The sequence below is a fragment of the Bolinopsis microptera genome, chromosome 6, assembly GCF_026151205.1.
Source record: "Bolinopsis microptera isolate Bmic1 chromosome 6, MBARI_Bmic_1.0, whole genome shotgun sequence".
NCBI classification, from domain to species: domain Eukaryota; kingdom Metazoa; phylum Ctenophora; class Tentaculata; order Lobata; family Bolinopsidae; genus Bolinopsis; species Bolinopsis microptera.
The window spans coordinates 14,012,395-14,031,668 of record NC_087077.1 but is presented as its reverse complement, the minus strand read 5'-3'; the positions used below and the strand labels follow the sequence as shown (position 1 = coordinate 14,031,668).

Below are 19,274 nucleotides of genomic sequence, written 5' to 3'. Positions count from 1 at the left end.
CCTAATTTAATTTAATTTAATTTAATTAATTTTTTACCTTAATTTAGTTTAATTTAATTAATTAGTTACCTGATTTTGATGAATAAAACACAGAGTTTTGCAAAAAAATACATCGCAAAATCATAGATTGTTCACATATTACGTAAAAGAGAGTGAGTTTAGAAAATCTTTGATTTCTTCACAATAGCTATGTGTATACTGACGTCCAGGGGAGGGGTTATATGTGAACAATCGCAAAAACTAAATCATTTCATTGGTTTGGGGTTATCATCCGACCATTTGTCTCATCTTTTGAGCAAACATTTAACAAAAAACAGCAACATTCACCATTTTAATGAGTAATTCCGATGGTGAAATTCGCCGAGGTATTAAAATTACGTTTATATTTACTTTAACATCCATTCCCTGAAGAATAATATTCTATGATTGATCATTGATGTCTTTATGATTTACTTAACCAAAAAAATTCAGGACAATTGCATTTGGCTAAAAGATAACAGCCCGATCGTTCGATTTTTCAATTTTTTTTTCAACCACGACTATTTCAGTTTCTCCCTACCTGAAACAGATGTGTATGGTTTCCTCAAGTAAACTGATGCACCTTCTCGAGGTTAGATTCAAACATTCTGTGACTTTAACTAATTGATTAATTTAATTGCACAATTAAAAGTATTTTAATTTTAATAAATTTACACAAACAAACCCTAGTTGTGTCATTCAAGTAAGTGCTGGGGCTCATAATTTTTCTGGTTTTCAAAAAAACAGTAAATCATCTAGAAAAAGTAAAAATGAAACATGGCATCGCATGAAATATCGCCTTAATCTTGGATAAAACAGTTGTGCACTACTATGCAGAGTATATGAAAGTATGAAGAAGAAATTCAGCTGCTATCTGCGTTGTGTAGGAAAATGTCAGTACTATTGATATCAGGTTATTTCTGTATCGACTGAATGATCAGTTTTACAAAAATATCAATTCTCTGTCAAGTTCAAATACGAATCAAATCTCATTTATATTGTTAGTCATTGCTGCTTACAAAACATCGTGACGTCATTTCTGCAACTCTGACGTCACCAGTGTACTATGACGTCGCTGATCTATCCATCACTTGTTTCTGCAACGTGTAGAATCGTGGGATTTGCTTGGTAAAACGAAGGGCAGGGTCAGTAGGTTGCAGTTACCTCCAGTCAGCATCACGCCCACTCTCCTGAAGATATAGCGTGTGAGAGGGGGCCGGGGGGGGGGGGGGGGGGGGGCACTTAGATATTTAAATATAGTTGATGCAACTGGGTCTGACCTGTAGTCGTGGCTATCGCAGATGTGCATAAAGTGTTCAGTAAAGAGAGCAGCTACACAGGCAGCCGCGTTCTCGTCTACCACTATCTTCAGTCTCTCGAACACGAACCTCATTGCATCTGACAACAGAGGGCGTTTATAAGAGGGCGTTTATGTTTTCAAGACCCTGGATTGGCTGACAAGAACCGGGTTTGCAAACACTACTCACCCACGAAATAAGAATAATTACTAAACTCGAGTACTCCCACAAAGTTACTAACCTGTTATCCCGTTGTTGTCCACAGTTATGGTAGTTTTCTCACAGTGTTTAAGTATTGCAGGTCGGGTGGAAGGGTGCACGGTCAGGTTTAGTGCTGAAGCGACACTCTCCTCCGCTCTCTCCGTACATTCGTCTGGCCAGGCCCCGGTTGCCAGGGCAACAGATACCGGGTCACCTGACTGTGTCACGAGGTACACGTCTGTTGTGTCGTCTATCTGAGGTTTAGAGGTTACTTTCATTACTCAGGCGTAGATGATATTATATAGTACATATTATAGCTGCATCTCATTAGATAAAAGTATTAAATTTCAACCACGTTGGTGGTGATAATGGTAGCAGCAAGGACAGCAAGTAACACACCTTTACCAAACTAACCTCTTTGATGGTGATAGCGGTAGCGGCAGCTAAAGTTCCGTCTCCAGCTAACACCAGAACAGCTTCTAGAGTGTTGTTGGTTTGCTTCATGAACTCCGATGCTGGAAATGTTTAAGTGTTGCATCACAAATTTTGTATGGTGTCCTATGAAACTTTGAAAAGGTGGAGGAACATTCCTGATTTAACAATTGTGGTTCGACCTTGTTTGAGCTATAACACCATGCTATAAAGCATTCGACGACTTGTCTTTAAGTATATCGCCCGTAATAAGTGAATGATTTTTTATTCATTATATTATAGTCCGGTTTACAAACTTTGAAAATGTCATTATGATATTTAACAGGATAATTTTATTGAGATACTCAAAGGCTCGGAGTTGAGGATTGAATGGTTGATCTAATTAAGCTTCAAGTTTGATAACATTAAATTAGCACCATTCTCAAACTTGACACCTGCTCGGTATTTTCCGTGATTTTCACGATTTGTAGGACGCTATTTTTCTCACTACCTCGTTGTAAGAAGCACTCAACAAGAAATATTGGAGCTCTTTTTAACCATGCTTTCTCTGATCTTAATTACGAGTTTATTAGGCCCGGCTTTGGCTTGCTCTGACGACAAACCATCACCCTCTCAAAGATTCCAGAACTTCTTAAAGCAATCCGGAAACAAGTATGTCTCAACAAAAGAGAGAGTCCTACGGTACAAGATATTCTCCCAAAACCTGGCAGTCATCAAGGACCTGAACTCCCAGAACCTGGGCTACACGACAACCACCAACAAGTTCGCTGTAATGACTACTCAGGAGATTGAGTTATATCATGGGGTCAACAAAACAAGGGAAAATCAACTCCACCCTGTCAGTAACCATGACAACACTCCTGATGACAACACTCCTGATGACGTCACTCTTGATGACGTCACTGCACTCCCTGATAGTGTGTCATGGATTGACTCTGGTCACGTGACATCTGTAAAGAACCAGGACGGCTGCGGAGCGTGCTGGACGTTTGGACCAACAGTAGCAATAGAGGGAGCCTACAAAACACTGACAGGTAAACTGAAGCAGTTCTCTAATCAGGAACTACTGGACTGTGTTTATGATGCACACACCTACAACGCATGTCATGGTGGCGTTGAGAGTCGAGCTATCCAGTTTGTAATGAGTCGGAAAAGACTGGGAATGTGGCGGGACTATCCCTACGAGCCAGTAGATAAGCGGTGCAGGAGTGCTGGTAAACCAGACGGTCTCATCGGAGCTAAAGTTACCGGTTTCTCAAGGAATGATGGAAGTGAGGCTGGTACCATATCCCGACTCTCTCAGGGACCTCTGTCAGTAGCATTTCACGCTGTTCTCTCCGTACATTTCTACGAGAGTGGGATCTACAGGAGTGACAAGTGTAACGGGGCTGCTAATCACGCTGTAGCAGCTGTAGCTTACTCTCCGCATTACATCCTCATCAAGAACAGCTGGGGTGGTGACTGGGGTGACCAGGGTCTCTTCAAGTTCGCTAGAGAGAACTACGCGTGTGGGATCCATCTCCCTGACAACAACTTCATGGTACAGATGGAACCGACTGGTGAAGCTGACGATGACAAGGAGGACGAAGCCCTGGTGTACGAGAGACAGCCGACAGTGCGACCTCCTACAGTTCCCATGCCTACTGTATCTGCTCCTACTACGTCCAGTGGAGATGTGTGCAGAGACAGGATTGAGAGTTGTCTGACCTACTTTTGTGGCTTTTATCCTAACTACAAGACTGACTGTAAGAAGACCTGTGGACACTGTTGAATTTAGCTTGGAGTTTTAAATAAATGCTATTTAGTTCGAATTATGGTTTAAATTTAATTGTCTCTTACTGGCTTAATTAACTACAAAAGTGATAGAACTGAAAATCCTGCTTGTGATAGGATGCTCAGATCTACACTTCATCACGGTCACCTCGCCAAGACGTTATTGTAACAGTGTTATTTATGACATCAAAACGGCGTGTATTGGGGAGGGGGTGGCAATATTGCTGTCACCACTAGACTCGTACTGACCTAGAGTACCGTATCCAGCTATGACTGTAGGCTCGTAGGGCAGTATCATCTTGTACCCTGTCTCCTCGGCCTCCTTCTCAGCTCTGTCCCTCACTGACTCCGGGTTGTCTGTTGTGTGAACCAGCACCCTTGACTTGTAGTGGTGCAGGATCTGGTGGGGGATCCAAGTGATTGTTACTGTTTGAGCACTGGTAATTAGTCCTCAATCGTCAAAATTTATATTATCCATGGTTAAAAATCTTCCGATTTTCTGACCTTAAAAAGTCTACGAAACTGAGATATTCCATTGATAAAAAGTCTTTTTTAGACAGATGAGTAATGACCCACCTCCAATGAAGCCCTGCAAGTGCTCTTAGCAACCACACTGATACAGTTTACTCCTGCCATGTTAGCTGCACAAGCTGCTGCCTCCGCGAACTCGCCAGCTCCTGACGTCATCACTGCAAACTGTGGTGATATCGTCAATATGACATCATAGGGACTGAAGTGACGTCATAGTGGCTTAAATGACAACAACATGTCCAAATTCATTGCAATAAAATGGTTTACTTTGAATTATTATACTTATACTGAAAAATCTTACTGTCTGAGGGAGGCTACTTCTCCGGGCCTTTACTCGTTTCTGTAGTCTCTGTTCACGCTGGTAAATGATGTGGTTCAGCACTCCCCTTATTTTGTAGCTGCCCGACTTTTGGAAGTTCTCCGCTTTGAACAATACCTTCACCTAAAGTAGATGTTAAAGTAGATGTTATTTAAGTTTTTCAACCCTTCCATTTTTGCATCTTTTGATATGGAAAATGTTGGATCTTCGAACACAGATCGACTGATTGGTGTTTCAGATTAAAGGTGAGTTTAGGAGATTTTACTGACTCCTACATACTCACTACATTTCACTGACTCCTACATACTACATAGTGTAGGTAGGTATGTACATACCTTTAACATGGAGCACAGATTACTGGAACTCAGTATCTGTGTTTGATGAATGTAGTCCTGGACTCTGTTCCTGGCCCTGGAAACGTCTCTGAGGTTGATCAGGGGCTCCTCCTCCTGTGTGGCCTGTTTCGGCTGGAACAGTCCTATCGTCCCCATACTTATCCGGCGTAGTACGCTACCTGGACAGTGGCACGTGTTTGTGCACGTGATTGATTTCATATGCTCACTCTAGCTATTTAATGATCGGGTCTTACCCTCCTGCCCAAATTCCTTGTGCATCAGAATCTTGAGATTGGTCCTTGGTTATCCGTCGATGGTCGCTTTAAGGCACAGTTAACTCATACTTAACGCACGGAAACGTATGGGTCGCTAAAGGGTAAAACATTGGAAAGTGTCGTGAACCTACCTCTACGTCCCTTGTTGTTGTTCGCAGAAGGCAGGGCTGGCAGAATGTCCCCGACCGTGTCACCATCTGGAGAGCCGGTGTCTTGTGACTCAGACCTTTGTACTTCCTCCACGCTCTTCAGGGTCATTCTACCGCTTTCAGCTGTAATTAGAGGATAATTAGGGTAATGAGTTATAATTACCATAAACAGATACGATTTTGCAATATGTATATGTTTTATAATGTGTAGCAAGCATGTGTTTATTGTATACATATCAATTATCAGTATTGCACTGTTACACGATTTAATCTTCTGTATCTAATTATCATATTTATATTAAAGGAAGCTGGGAGCTGCAAGTTTTGAATGAATTGTGAGAAAATACTTAACGCCTGACTATAACGTTCTACGATGTTCTTTAGTCAGGAGTCTAGACCATTCTTTAGTGCCTCTTATATTGGAAATATGGTAAGGTTAATATGGTAAGGTTAATATGGTAAGGTTAATAAATAATATGGTAAGGTTAATATGGTAAGGTTAATATGGTAAGGTTAATAAATAATATGGTAAGGTTAATATGGTAAGGTTAATATGGTAAGGTTAATATGGTAAGGTTAATAAATAATATGGTAAGGTTAATAAATAATATGGTAAGGTTAATAAATAATATGGTAAGGTTAATATGACTAACAAAGTTATCTTATCACATACCACAGTCTATGGGGACCCATTCATATCACCAACTAGTTTATACCATTTATAGATCACCTTAATTATTCATGTCACGTGGTTATCAAGAGTGTTAACTTGTATTTCCAACCCGTTACTAATTAAAGCCTAATAAACAACTATAAATAACTGATAAAGCACTGTAGAATGATTGATTGATTAAACTAGTTCGGATCACCTAAAGTGCGTCCCTACTTTCAACAAAACATGGTAACTGGTAACTGGTAACTGGTAACTGATAACTGGTAACTGATAACTGGTAACTGATAACTGGTAACTGATAACTGATAACTGGTATAACTTCACGCAATGTCACAGGAGCTGCCAAACAATGTCACCAGAAAATCGGCCGAAAAGAAAACAGAAATTTACCCGTTATTAATTAAAAATGCAAACATGTGATACGACATTTCTGGGTTCGTGTGGTTTACTCCAAATTTACTGGCTAATTTTAACGATGTGACAATAAATGTACCTATAAGTAATATATACAATTGGAATTTGATTGTTTCTACAATGTGCGTTAATTAAGTCCACATTGTCGTCTGTCATCTGTAATTTATCTAGTAATTGGTGAGCTTGTAGATGGTGCGTCTGGTATGGATTTGAATAATCTATGTGTATTTATGGATAATTATTTACGTGAAATATGAATAATTGTTTCAAAATTATGGATGATTATAAATTGCCTTGGGAACATTGTAAATCGTTCGTCTGGACTTCAATACATAAGAACTAACGATATTTTCAATTCTCCTAGTAAAGTCGCGATTAAAATTATTTTCTTCGGTGGAATATGATCAAAATGGGAACAACTTTAATTGAAATTACAGCCTGGATCGTCATAAAGTATACGGTCCAAATAAAAAGGCCAAATCTAATCATGCGCTCACCATACAGTCAGTAACCTTGACAATCGACCAGATGTGCAGAATTTGGTCAACCGTTACGAATTGCGAAGATACAAAGTCACCAAGATCACAAAGAGTTATCCTCCGTCGTAACAGTTAACCCCTGCCATCATCATCCGTACAATATCTCACCAAAATATACCTCTCAACTAGATACTGTGAATTAGGCAGTAGGTGGGGATAATATGTTGTAGTGTATATGTATGGTATAGAAACATCGATGCCGGCAGAAGGTACGGGGCTAACAAACTATTGTGTTAAACGGTGGACATCAGTTATGTACTGTGAAACATTAAACTCCTGGAATTTTAACGGGAAATTATGTACAAACCCAGGAAACCGGGCCTATTGAGGGTGCCGACAATAAGTAACGATCAAATTATTGAAGATGTTCTCACTTCTCGTGAAACTAGCTAGCGGCTACAAAGGGTAAGTGAGGGTGAAATTATCCTTAACCTCACTGAGTTATGTGTGATCAGGCACAGATACAATTCAAAGCTGCCCTCTGAACCCAACCCACATTCTGCAACAATTGAAACAACGTCAACAGAACAGAACTCTAGATTTTTCTATTGTTAATAATTTGATAGTCAAGATAGAGCCATCGTCAACTAGGTCCTTGAAAACAAATCCTGTTGTGGCAAGTTGCCTTTTGTTTGTTCCACCACTTTCGTGTATACTTGTTAGTTGTTCTTCTTCATTTATATCCTCCTTTATCAAATAATTAAGTTGAAATCCCATGTTGAGGATGGTAGAAGTTTCGCTCTGTTAGCCACCAAGAATTCTATGATTAACGTCATCAATGTTAGAATAACTACGGAGCTACACTTCGGTAACTACTGAGCTACACTCCGGTAACTACGGAGCTACACTCCGGTAACTACGGAGCTACACTTCGGTAACTACTGAGCTACACTCCGGTAACTACGGAGCTACACTCCGGTAACTACGGAGCTACACTTCGGTAACTACTGAGCTACACTCCGGTAACTACGGAGCTACACTCCGGTAACTACGGAGCTACACTTCGGTAACTACGGAGCTACACTCCGGTAACTACGGAGCTACACTCCGGTAACTACGGAGCTACACTCCGGTAACTACTGAGCTACACTCCGGTAACTACGGAGCTACACTCCGGTAACTACGGAGCTACACTCCGGTAACTACGGAGCTACACTCCGGTAACTACGGAGCTACACTCCGGTAACTACGGAGCTACACTACGGTAACTACTGAGCTACACTCTTACTTTGGTTACTTTGGTTGTGTTTATCCTCGTAGCAGGAAGGGTCATCAGATTTCTGACCACCTCGATGGCGAGTAGTCTACCAGGGAATTAGACCAGCTGCAGCTATAACCGGAAGTCGGAGGGTTGTCCGGTATCAAAGCAATAAACTTGGACAAACTAACTTTAAACGACTCAAACGTAGCTTCAGCTTTAATGGGGGGGTGTCACGTCCGTCTATGTCCGCTTGTCTCATAGAATCCAAAAAGGACAGGACATAGGCGGACATAGGCGGACATAGACGGACATAGGCGGACATAGGCGGACATAGGCGGACATAGACGGACATAGGCGGACATAGGCGGACATTAATGGACACCTAAATTGCTAAATAAAATGTTCAATTTTTGCTGTTATAGGGGATCATGTTTTTTGTCCGTTCGGTACCCTATATTTTCAAAACGGACAAAAAATAGAGCGGACAAAAACGGACAAAAATGGACAAAAACGGACAAAAATGGAAATAACATTTAGATGCTTCCTCCTCCTACTCTTCCTCCTCCCCCTGGGTCTTCCTGATCTTCCTCAGTCCTCTTCCTCCTCCCCTCCTCAGTCCTCCTCCTACTCCTCCTCCTCGTCCTCAGTCCTCCTCATCAGTCCTCAACAGTCCTCCTCCTCCCCAGTCCTCCTCCTCTTCATCCTCCTCCTCTTCCTCCTCAGTCCTCAGTCCTCCTCAGTCCTCCTCCTCATCCTTCTTCTCAGTCCTCCATCCTCCTCCTCAGTCCTTCCCCAGTCCCCCTCCTCCTCCTCCTCTTCCCTCTCAGTAATCCTCCTCAGCCATCCTCCTTAGTCCTCCTCAGTCCTCCTCCTCAGTCCTCCTCCTCCTGGGTCCTCCTCCTCCTCTTCATCCTCCTCCTCTTCCTCCTCGGTCCTCAGTCCTCCTCCTCATGGGTCCTCCTCCTCATCCTTCTCATCAGTCCTCCTCCTCCCCAGTCCTCTCCCAGTCCCCCTCCTTCTCCTCCTCCTATTCAGTCCTCCTCCTCCTCCTCCTCCTCCAGTTCTCCTCAGTCCTCCTTCTCATTTCTCCTAAGTCCTCCTCCTGAGTCCTCCTCCTGAGTCCTCCTCCTCTTCCTTCTGAGTCCTCCTCCTGAGTCCTCCTCCTCTTCCCTCTCAGTTATCCTCCTCAGTCATCCTCCTCAGCCATCCTCCCCAGCCATCCTCCTCAGTACTCCTCAGTACTCCTTAGTCCTCCTCCTTCTCAGTCATCGTCAGTCCTCCTCCACAGTCCTCCTCAGTCCTCCTCCTCCTCCTGGGTCCTCCTCCTGGGTCCTCCTGGGTCTTCCTGATCCTCCCCAGTCCTCTTCCTCCTCCCCTCTTCAGTCCTCCTCATACTCTTCCTCCTCGTCTTCAGTCCTCATCAGTCCTCAACAGTTCTCCTCCTCCCCAGTCCTCCTCCTCCTCCTCCTCAGTTCTCCTCAGTCCTCCTTCTCATTTCTCCTAAGTCCTCCTCCTGAGTCCTCCTCCTCTTCCTTCTGAGTCCTCCTCCTGAGTCCTCCTCCTCCTCCCTCTCAGTCATCCTCCTCAGTCATCCTCCTCAGCCATCCTCCCCAGCCATCCTCCTCAGCCATCCTCCTCAGTACTCCTCAGTCCTCCTCCTTCTCAGTCATCGTCAGTCCTCCTCCTCAGTCCTCCTCAGTCCTCCTCCTCCTCCTGGGTCCTCCTCCTCCTCCTCCTCCTCCTGGGTCCTCCTGGGTCTTCCTGATCCTCCCCAGTCCTCTTCCTCCTCCCCTCCTCAATCCTCCTCCTACTCTTCCTCCTCGTCCTCAGTCCTCCTCATCAGTCCTCAACAGTTCTCCTCCTCCCCAGTCCTCCTCCCCCTTCTGGGGCCTTTTCCTGGGTCCTCCTCCTGGGCCCTCCTCCTCCTGGGTCCTCCTCCTCCTGGGTCCTCCTTCTCCTCCTCAGTCCTTCTCCTCCTCCTCCTCAGTCCTCTTCCTCCTCTTCCTCCTCCTCCTCCCTCTCAGTCATCCTCCTCAGCCATCCTCTTCAGCCATCCTCCTCAGTCCTCCTCCTTCTCAGTCCTCCTCAGTCCTCCTCCTGAGTCCTCCTCCTCCTGAGTCATCCTTCTGGGTCCTCCTCCTCCTCCTCCTCCTGGGTCTTCCTGATCCTTCTCCTCCCTCTCAGTCATCCTCCTCAGTCATCCTCCTCAGCCATCCTCCTCAGCCATCCTTCTCAGCCATCCTCCTCAGTACTCTTCAGTCCTAAAAATGTTTGTCTGCTAATGTCCACCAATGTCCGCTAATGTCCACCAATGTCCATCCAAGTCTGCCAATGTCCGTCCGGGTCCGCCAATGTCCGTCCGAGTCCGCCAATGTCCGTCCGAGTCCGCCAATGTCCGTCCGAGTCCGCCAATGTCCGTCCGTGTCCGCCTATGTCCCAAAAAACACGTCCGTTGTCTCATAGAATCCAAAAAGGACAGGACATAGGCGGACATAGACGGACATGACACCCCCCCCTTTAATATTATCAGGCACTTTGTTCCACAGTTTTGGTCCTCTTACAGCAAATGAGCTGTCATAGAGTGTCTGGTTGCTCGAGGAACTCAACCTAGACAGGGAAGGGATGATTGCTCGGGTACCATGTCTGGATGTTTTTGTGAACCTTATATTGCTGCAATTGGGGACAACATTGTGAAGGATCTTCCACATCATCAGAATAGTGTACCGTTCCCTTCTGCGCTGCAGTGACATTAGCTTTAGATGTGAAAGCCTCTCCCAGTAGTTCATATTTTCCAGACCGCATATACGATCGGTGAATGTTCGCTGGACCCCCTCCAAAAGCTGGATCTCAGTCACCTTAACAGGGTCCCACAGCGGACAACAGTACTCTAGTAGGCTTCTGACCAAAGACTTATATAGGGTAGTCATTACGGTCCTATCACGAGTTTTGAAGACACTAAACACCCATGACAGTGTGCTTCTAGCTTTCTTGACCATATTACCGATCTGTTTGGACCAGTTCAGATCGCTTGATACCATAACTCTCTAACGTTCTCAACGGGATGTAGTATTTCCTCGCTGGAGACCTTGTAAAGTAGAGTTTCCACGTAAAAAGGGAGTTCAGAAAAGGTACTTTTTCTATCGTGGAGATGATTCAGGAGCTCAAACTTCTGTTCGTGGAGCTTCATGTTGTTGCAGCGTGACCAGTCGAGAATACCGTACAGATCAGCCTGAAGCAGCAGACAGTCCTCAAAGCAATCGATACGTTTGGAGACCCTAGTATCGTCAGCAAAGAAGCTTACCTTAGAAGAGGTAACAGCTAGCTCTAGATCGTTAATAAACAAAATGAACAATAGTGGTCCTAACACACTTCCCTGAGGGACACCACTTAGAACCCTGGCACTGTCCGAATGAACACCGTTTAGGACTACAACCTGTTCACGGTCAGAGAGAAATGACTGGATCCAGCTTAGAAGTTTGCCGTGAAATCCGTATCTCTTTAACTTTAACAAGAGAAGGTCCAAGTCAACTTTGTCAAACGCCTTGGCGAAGTCGAGGTATATGGAGTCTGTGTCTTTCCCCTGAGTAAACCCTTCAAAGATGTCATCAAAGTGATCGAGCATTTGGGTCAAGCAGCTTCTGTTCGATCTGAAACCATGTTGTTTGTCAGATAACAAATTGTTGGTTTCGAGATGCTACGGTAGCTACACTCCGGTAACTACGGAGCTACACTCCGGTAACTACGGAGCTACACTTCGGTAACTACTGAGCTACACTCCGGTAACTACTGAGCTACACTCCGGTAACTACTGAGCTACACTCCGGTAACTACGGAGCTACACTCCGGTAACTACGGAGCTACACTCCGGTAACTACGGAGCTACACTCCGGTAACTACTGAGCTACACTCCGGTAACTACTGAGCTACACTCCGGTAACTACGGAGCTACACTCCGGTAACTACGGAGCTACACTCCGGTAACTACGGAGCTACACTCCGGTAACTACTGAGCTACACTTCGGTAACTACTGAGCTACACTCCGGTAACTACTGAGCTACACTCCGGTAACTACGGAGCTACACTCCGGTAACTACGGAGCTACACTCCGGTAACTACGGAGCTACACCCCAGTAACCTGATCTCGAGGCTCGAGCCGGTTAGCTGGTTCTAACCAGCTGGCTAAGAAAAAATCGGCTGGCTAACTGACTGTGACATCTAAAAAATTATAAAATGATTTAAAAAATGATTGCTGGAACGGTATATTGAAGCCTATTATTATTTTCATCCAATGATAAGCAAGACGTAAGGTCAGGCTGATGACATTGAACAAGGGTCAAGGTGTGTTCGTGAGATTGCATAATGAACACTAATATGTATATCAACGTTAGCTCTTCAATTAGAGTAAGCTAGCTCACGCCTCTAACCCAATGTAGCCAATCATCCTAATATGAGCCGTACATAATACATTGGTCCCAGATAAGCAGCTCTCATTTTATATATTTGATGATTGATCGCCTCCGAAGATATTAATCAATGCGATCATTTCGATTGTTGTGGCGATCTACGGAGACTGCAGAAAACGTCGTGTAACAAAAATACTGTATCAAGGCCATGACCAACTACCAACCTGGAGCTAACATTATATTTGATAACATTAGCACCGTGATGACTATCTAGTTTTGTGGAAGGATATTGTGCAGCTTATTATATATTGTGGATACCGGTGCGGTACAGCGGTGCGGTTCTTGCGAATCAAGTAAGCATTATTGTGCAAAATGGTAAGGTTCTTGTCAAACGTACATAGTAAAACCATAACACCATGACGTGTGGCCAATCTGTGGTAACCAAATCAAAAATTAAAAGCCTTCAAAATTTCAACCATTCACCTAAAGTGGTTCATATGTTGTACGCACGATGTAAACACCCGAGAACTCCACAACTATTATCAAATCTCAATCAAGACGATGAGGATTTAAACATGGTCAAATCGATAACATTAAGATCCTGTGTGCTCCCGCTAGTAAACTAATTGTTTGCAAGAGAAGAGGTCACGTGACCTAGTACATACCAGTCATTGGTTCATTTCGAGCATCTAAATTATGCGGGATTATTTATGCTGACTACTTTTTGCTAGCGTACGTATGCTCTAACTCTAAAAAGGACGATCAATGATCGCCCAGGTAATACACCGACAACATGCTAGATTAGTATCATCACCCTTTCGACGACTAAGGAGTCGACCAAAATATCATATGACACCTGTAGTACACCCTACCTTTTAAAATAATTATAATCCTTGCATCAGGAGTGTTGTTCTGTGGGACTAATAGACTGCCTGGCTCGCTGTGACTTATAATGGGCCTGGCATTTGCGTATTTTCATGCAGTGTAGAGTGTGTAACCTGGTAACCTGGAAACCTGGTAACCTGGAAACCTGGTAACCTGGTGCTGCTCTGGCAAACAAACTTATAATCTCATGGTCAGCTCAAAGACTTCAATCAGTTGGCTGTGTATAATGTAATTTTAGTTTGATGACAGTATGGATAATCTAGGATAAAGAAAAATGAATTTCCTTGTAATCTCTTTGTTGCAGTCGGGTTAGTTTACGAAAGATAAAACATAAAATAAGAATTACGTTCGACGCTCGTCGGAGAAAATGAACACATTGTTGAGAAATTACAAGCGATATTTCAAGCTATATTATAAGCTGTGGAGTATTATTCCAGAGAATCGAAATGATTGATCAGAAAATACGGGTAACCACATTTCACTGAGCAACAATCATTATAACCCAAACAGCATCTCTATAAAGCAGATGAAAAGAGCTACGATTCGAAGTTACCATGTACCTGTGTCAATAAAATCACTGATAAAGACCAAGAATAGGGTCTAATTGTTCACTGTTCTCTCGAGCGCACCAACTACACATCATACCATCATGGTAGTGGGCACCTTGTAATTTGTACGTACAAGATAATTGTAGTTATCGTAGTAGTATATATTATATTAGTTATGGTGGGGGTGCTGCTAATATTGCAGATAGCCTCATCATGGTAAACACACATAACAGTGCACCATAGTACGACAGCTGTAATTATTACATGTGATCAATTATTATCTAACCAGAGTGTATGATAATTTGGTAATTCTATAATTATGCTAATTCTATAATTATGCTAAATTAATTTACCTGCTCCCCCTGTGTTAGCGTCTGGTATTTGTATTTATGATTCATCAGTATCCGAATTTCCGATACTGGAGTTAAACCAATACAATAGTATTAAAAACGAAAAAAAAATATTACTATATATTGTCAAAAATATGAAAATATGATATTTGTACTTACCAAATTTGGAGAGCTCGCGAAATCGTCTCATTTAATCCGCACTTAAAAAATACAAAACTAACCGGGGTAACTAGGGGTAACCTCAGATAACTTCAGAACTTGCATTATCAGGGGCTGCAAATAATACAAGTAACAAATACATGTAAATGTGCAGTACAGTGTACAGAACTATTCTGTGGTTTAAAGGTAGACCCATTACCTGCCTATTAAACAGCGGATACTCAGATACTAGCTCCACTATTGGGCTGGGTAGAAATACTGATACGATTTGTTAAAGTAATGTGTGGACTGTGGATTGTGAAACTTTTACAGAATTTTGAGTACAAATATGTAAACTTTAGCAGGGTTGTTATTGTTTAAAACCTCTTTCTCACCAGTGTGGTGGCACAAAAAACGTATTGAAGACATGATTTAACTGCCATATTTCAATTTGGTATTAGTGTTTTAACCGTATCTTTTCAGGCGTTCTCGACACCATGGTTCCTGTTTGCAAATCATACTAATTACCACCTCGTCTTCTTCCTTCTCGAGATCTTCAACAATATTATCCAGTACCAGTTCGATGGTAAGTTTTTTTCCTGTTGGATATAATTTCTTTATCTTAGTTTGAAACAGATATTAAAGGTAGGTTAACTTTTTCTATTAATCGGTGACAAGTTCGTGATAAAAAATTACCTAAATATGATTTAGAATGTCCAAATTCAAATTTTTCCGTCCCATTTGGAATCAAACAAGTGAAATAATAAAATTAAATAATTTTTTTGCATTTGCACATTTAAGACCAAAATAAAAAAAGTTCCAGCATCAAGCGAAGATAATCGTTAGTTATAAAGTATAAGAAAACTAGACCTCATCTATAAATTAACGTGAAATAAGTACATAAAATTATATAATTTTTTGCTTTTGCACATTTAAGTCTTAAATGTGCAAATGCAAAAATTATTTAATTAAAGACCAAAATCAAAACAGTTCAAGCATCAAGCGAAGATAATCGTAAGTTATAAAGTATAAGAAAACTAGACCTCATCTATAAATTCATTTGACAATTTAAACGTGAATAAAAAAGTCCCCGAAATCTTACACAGATGTCAAAGTTAGTTTACAAAAACGAATCGGTAAAGTTTACAGCATATTTACAACAGTTTACAACAATGTCCGAGTCCCATCATCAGATCAAACCACAGAGTTCCGGTCTAGTATCCCGACTCTTCCATACCGTGCTTCACAATCTTTCTCCACAACTTCCAGTGTTCTACAATCTGCACTGTCGACGTGCTCTGTCATTACTTGCTCACCGTCTACCAGCTTCTCCGCTACGTCTTGCAGCAGCTGCGGATTGTAGATATGTATTACAAGGGTAATATCCTAGAGATAAGGTATAGTAGAGAATTTGCATTATTAATCTGATTTGGATAGAGTGGTGGAACTGGAACTCTAGTATAGAAGAAGTGTTGATTTCTGCTGTTTTAATTTCTGTTACCTCGATATCAGATAGATTAAAGTTAAATCCATCAAAGTCAGTGAGGGACCTCTTCCAACCGAAATTGTAGCCTCCCCCAAAACCGTAACCAGCTGATCGTTTTTCCCTCACTCCAGAGCTCAGATCTGAAATAAAGACGTATTTTGAGACAGTGGTGTTTACCATCCCATTTATATCCGAACCTTGGCAAGGATGCGAATTATTGTAAACTGATGATTTAAAAATCTTAACCACAGCCGGGAGAACTCTGATGTCATTCGCCGAATCCGTGTTCACTGAAATAGTTCATTATAATGTCTCCTGTTGTCATTCTATGAATCCTACAATTAATAAAAAATGACTTCAAGAATTTACATTTCAAAAGCTCAGCATCTTAAGCAGTGGCTGCAACTAACCGGTTGGAATGCCGTTTTCTTTCTTAGCATTCTCCTTGAAGAAGTATCAGGCGTCTTGATGGATGCTATGGGCTACCATCTGTGCGAAGGTTTCGGATACTCCGGCTGTCTCCAGGATTCTGGGGCATTCTTGTCGGGTAGGAACTGAAACATAACCATTATGCGATGAACTTTGGTGTTTGCATAGTTAAAATAAATATAAATTTACAATGGACTAATTCTGACTGACATAATTCGGCGAATAGAATTTATTACCTGCACTTGCAGCTCCGATCAGGAAAATCAGAGTTATCAACATGATATTCCTATAATAGTAAGGACATGTTAATTAAATAATATAGTATTTTGCTGAGAGAGTTTGGACAATGGACATTAGTCAAAGATCATTATCATAAAATTTAATAAACAGATACGAATTTTTCCGTCTCAAGTATTTGTTAGGACTTTTAGTCTTTAGATCATATACATTTCAGGCAAATTTGCCCCATTTGGAATCAAACAAGTGAAATAAGTTCATAAAATTAAATAAATTTTGCATTTGCACATTTAAGACCAAAATAAAAAAAAGTTCAAGCATCAAGCGAATATCCCCGAAATCTTAAACAGGGGTCAAAGTTAGTTTACAAAAACGAATCGGTAAAGTTTACAGCAGTTTACAACAGTTTACAACAATGTCCGAGTCCCATCATCAGATCAAACCACAGAGTTCCGGTCTAGTTGAGCATACAGAACATGAACACGGCCAGGTCATAGTATCCTGACTCTTCCATACCGTGCTTCACCATCTTTCTCCACAGCTTCCAGTGTTCTGCACTGTCGACGTGCTCTGTCATTACTTGCTCACCGTCTACCAGCTTCTCCGCTACGTCTTGCAGCAGCTGCGGATTGTAGATATGTATTACAAGGGTAATATCCTAGAGATAAGGTATAGTAGAGAATTTGCATTATTAATCTGATTTGGATAGAGTGGTGGAACTGGAACTCTAGTATAGAAGAAGTGTTGATTTCTGCTGTTTTAATTTCTGTTACCTCGATATCAGATAGATTAAAGTTAAATCCATCAAAGTCAGTGAGGGACCTCTTCCAACCGAAATTGTAGCCTCCCCCAAAACCGTAACCAGCTGATCGTTTTTCCCTCACTCCAGAGCTCAGATCTGAAATAAAGACGTATTTTGAGACAGTGGTGTTTACCATCCCATTTATATCCGAACCTTGGCAAGGATGCGAATTATTGTAAACTGATGATTTAAAAATCTTAACCACAGCCGGGAGAACTCTGATGTCATTCGCCGAATCCGTGTTCACTGAAATAGTTCATTATAATGTCTCCTGTTGTCATTCTATGAATCCTACAATTAATAAAAAATGACTTCAAGAATTTACATTTCAAAAGCTCAGCATCTTAAGCAGTGGCTGCAACTAACCGGTTGGATTGCCGTTTTCTTTCTTAGCATTCTCCTTGAAGAAGTATCAGGCGTCTTGATGGATGCTATGGGCTACCATCTGTGCGAAGGTTTCGGATACTCCGGCTGTCTCCAGGATTCTGGGGCATTCTTGTCGGGTAGGAACTGAAACATAACCATTATGCGATGAACTTTGGTGTTTGCATAGTTAAAACAAATATAAATTTACAATGGACTAATTCTGACTGACATAATTCGGCGAATAGAATTTATTACCTGCACTTGCAGCTCCGATCAGGAAAATCAGAGTTATCAACATGATATTCCTATAATAGTAAGGACATGTTAATTAAATAATATAGTATTTTGCTGAGAGAGTTTGGACAATGGACATTAGTCAAAGATCATTATCATAAAATTTAATAAACAGATACGAATTTTTCCGTCTCAAGTATTTGTTAGGACTTTTAGTCTTTAGATCATATACATTTCAGGCAAATTTGCCCCATTTGGAATCAAACAAGTGAAATAAGTTCATAAAATTAAATAAATTTTGCATTTGCACATTTAAGACCAAAATAAAAAAAAGTTCAAGCATCAAGCGAATATCCCCGAAATCTTAAACAGGGGTCAAAGTTAGTTTACAAAAACGAATCGGTAAAGTTTACAGCAGTTTACAACAGTTTACAACAATGTCCGAGTCCCATCATCAGATCAAACCACAGAGTTCCGGTCTAGTATCCCGACTCTTCCATACCGTGCTTCACAATCTTTCTCCACAACTTCCAGTGTTCTACAATCTGCACTGTCGACGTGCTCTGTCATTACTTGCTCACCGTCTACCAGCTTCTCCGCTACGTCTTGCAGCAGCTGCGGATTGTAGATATGTATTACAAGGGTAATATCCTAGAGATAAGGTATAGTAGAGAATTTGCATTATTAATCTGATTTGGATAGAGTGGTGGAACTGGAACTCTAGTATAGAAGAAGTGTTGATTTCTGCTGTTTTAATTTCTGTTACCTCGATATCAGATAGATTAAAGTTAAATCCATCAAAGTCAGTGAGGGACCTCTTCCAACCGAAATTGTAGCCTCCCCCAAAACCGTAACCAGCTGATCGTTTTTCCCTCACTCCAGAGCTCAGATCTGAAATAAAGACGTATTTTGAGACAGTGGTGTTTACCATCCCATTTATATCCGAACCTTGGCAAGGATGCGAATTATTGTTAACTGATAATTTAAAAATCTTAACCACAGCCGAATCCGTCCGTTCCGATAGTCTAGATACTGAATATGAGCATTTCAGGGCTTATATTGCATCATAAATTGTACATAAATGTGGTTTTGCGAGAATATTGCACCCACGGAAAGGCTTCTAGTACCGCCCCTGCCCAAAATATCATGTATAATATTATGTGAATTTTCACATTATCTGCAAAGCCAAAAATCCAATTTTTCGCTATAACGTTATGGGAAGTATTTTAAGGTACAT

At 41.7% G+C, this 19,274-nt stretch overlaps 2 protein-coding genes and 1 long non-coding RNA gene across 3 annotated transcripts in view; 1 reads left to right on the top strand and 2 right to left on the bottom strand.

The window, feature by feature from the left end:
- The window catches only part of LOC134816333 (protein HID1-like), a 58,479-nt gene that overhangs the window by 12,115 nt on the left and 27,090 nt on the right, over window positions 1-19,274 (top strand). Inside the window, exons 13-14 of the mRNA XM_063825131.1 lie at window positions 549-610; window positions 14,967-15,069. Of these exons, the coding sequence (XP_063681201.1) occupies window positions 549-610; window positions 14,967-15,069 (165 nt within the window). The remainder of the gene's footprint in view (window positions 1-548; window positions 611-14,966; window positions 15,070-19,274) is intronic.
- LOC134816334 (probable serine racemase) lies at window positions 103-5,457 on the bottom strand. Its single transcript, XM_063825133.1, has 9 exons — window positions 5,314-5,457; window positions 4,908-5,086; window positions 4,555-4,695; window positions 4,299-4,418; window positions 3,972-4,122; window positions 1,932-2,032; window positions 1,558-1,771; window positions 1,299-1,416; window positions 103-1,208 (listed from the first exon to the last, which is right to left on the bottom strand). Exons 1-9 carry the CDS (start codon window positions 5,438-5,440, stop codon window positions 1,106-1,108), a joined length of 1,254 nt encoding a protein of 417 aa, XP_063681203.1. The 5' UTR covers window positions 5,441-5,457; the 3' UTR covers window positions 103-1,105.
- On the bottom strand, window positions 16,457-17,743 carry LOC134816342 (uncharacterized). The gene is made up of 3 exons (XR_010160399.1): window positions 17,409-17,743; window positions 16,635-17,257; window positions 16,457-16,523 (listed from the first exon to the last, which is right to left on the bottom strand). It is a non-coding gene; the product is annotated as an uncharacterized LOC134816342 (long non-coding RNA).

What these genes read in the sequence shown, in the direction of transcription:
- LOC134816334 (XM_063825133.1), bottom strand. Translation starts at nt 5,440, where the DNA reads ATGACCCTGAAGAGCGTGGAGGAAGTACAAAGGTCTGAGTCACAAGAC. An exon ending in ATCTGTGCTCCATGTTAAAG is followed by an intron (nt 4,696 to 4,907) that starts GTATGTACATAC and finishes CATCTACTTTAG; the next exon opens with GTGAAGGTATTGTTCAAAGC. An exon ending in AGCTGGATACGGTACTCTAG is followed by an intron (nt 2,033 to 3,971) that starts GTCAGTACGAGT and finishes AAACATTTCCAG; the next exon opens with CATCGGAGTTCATGAAGCAA.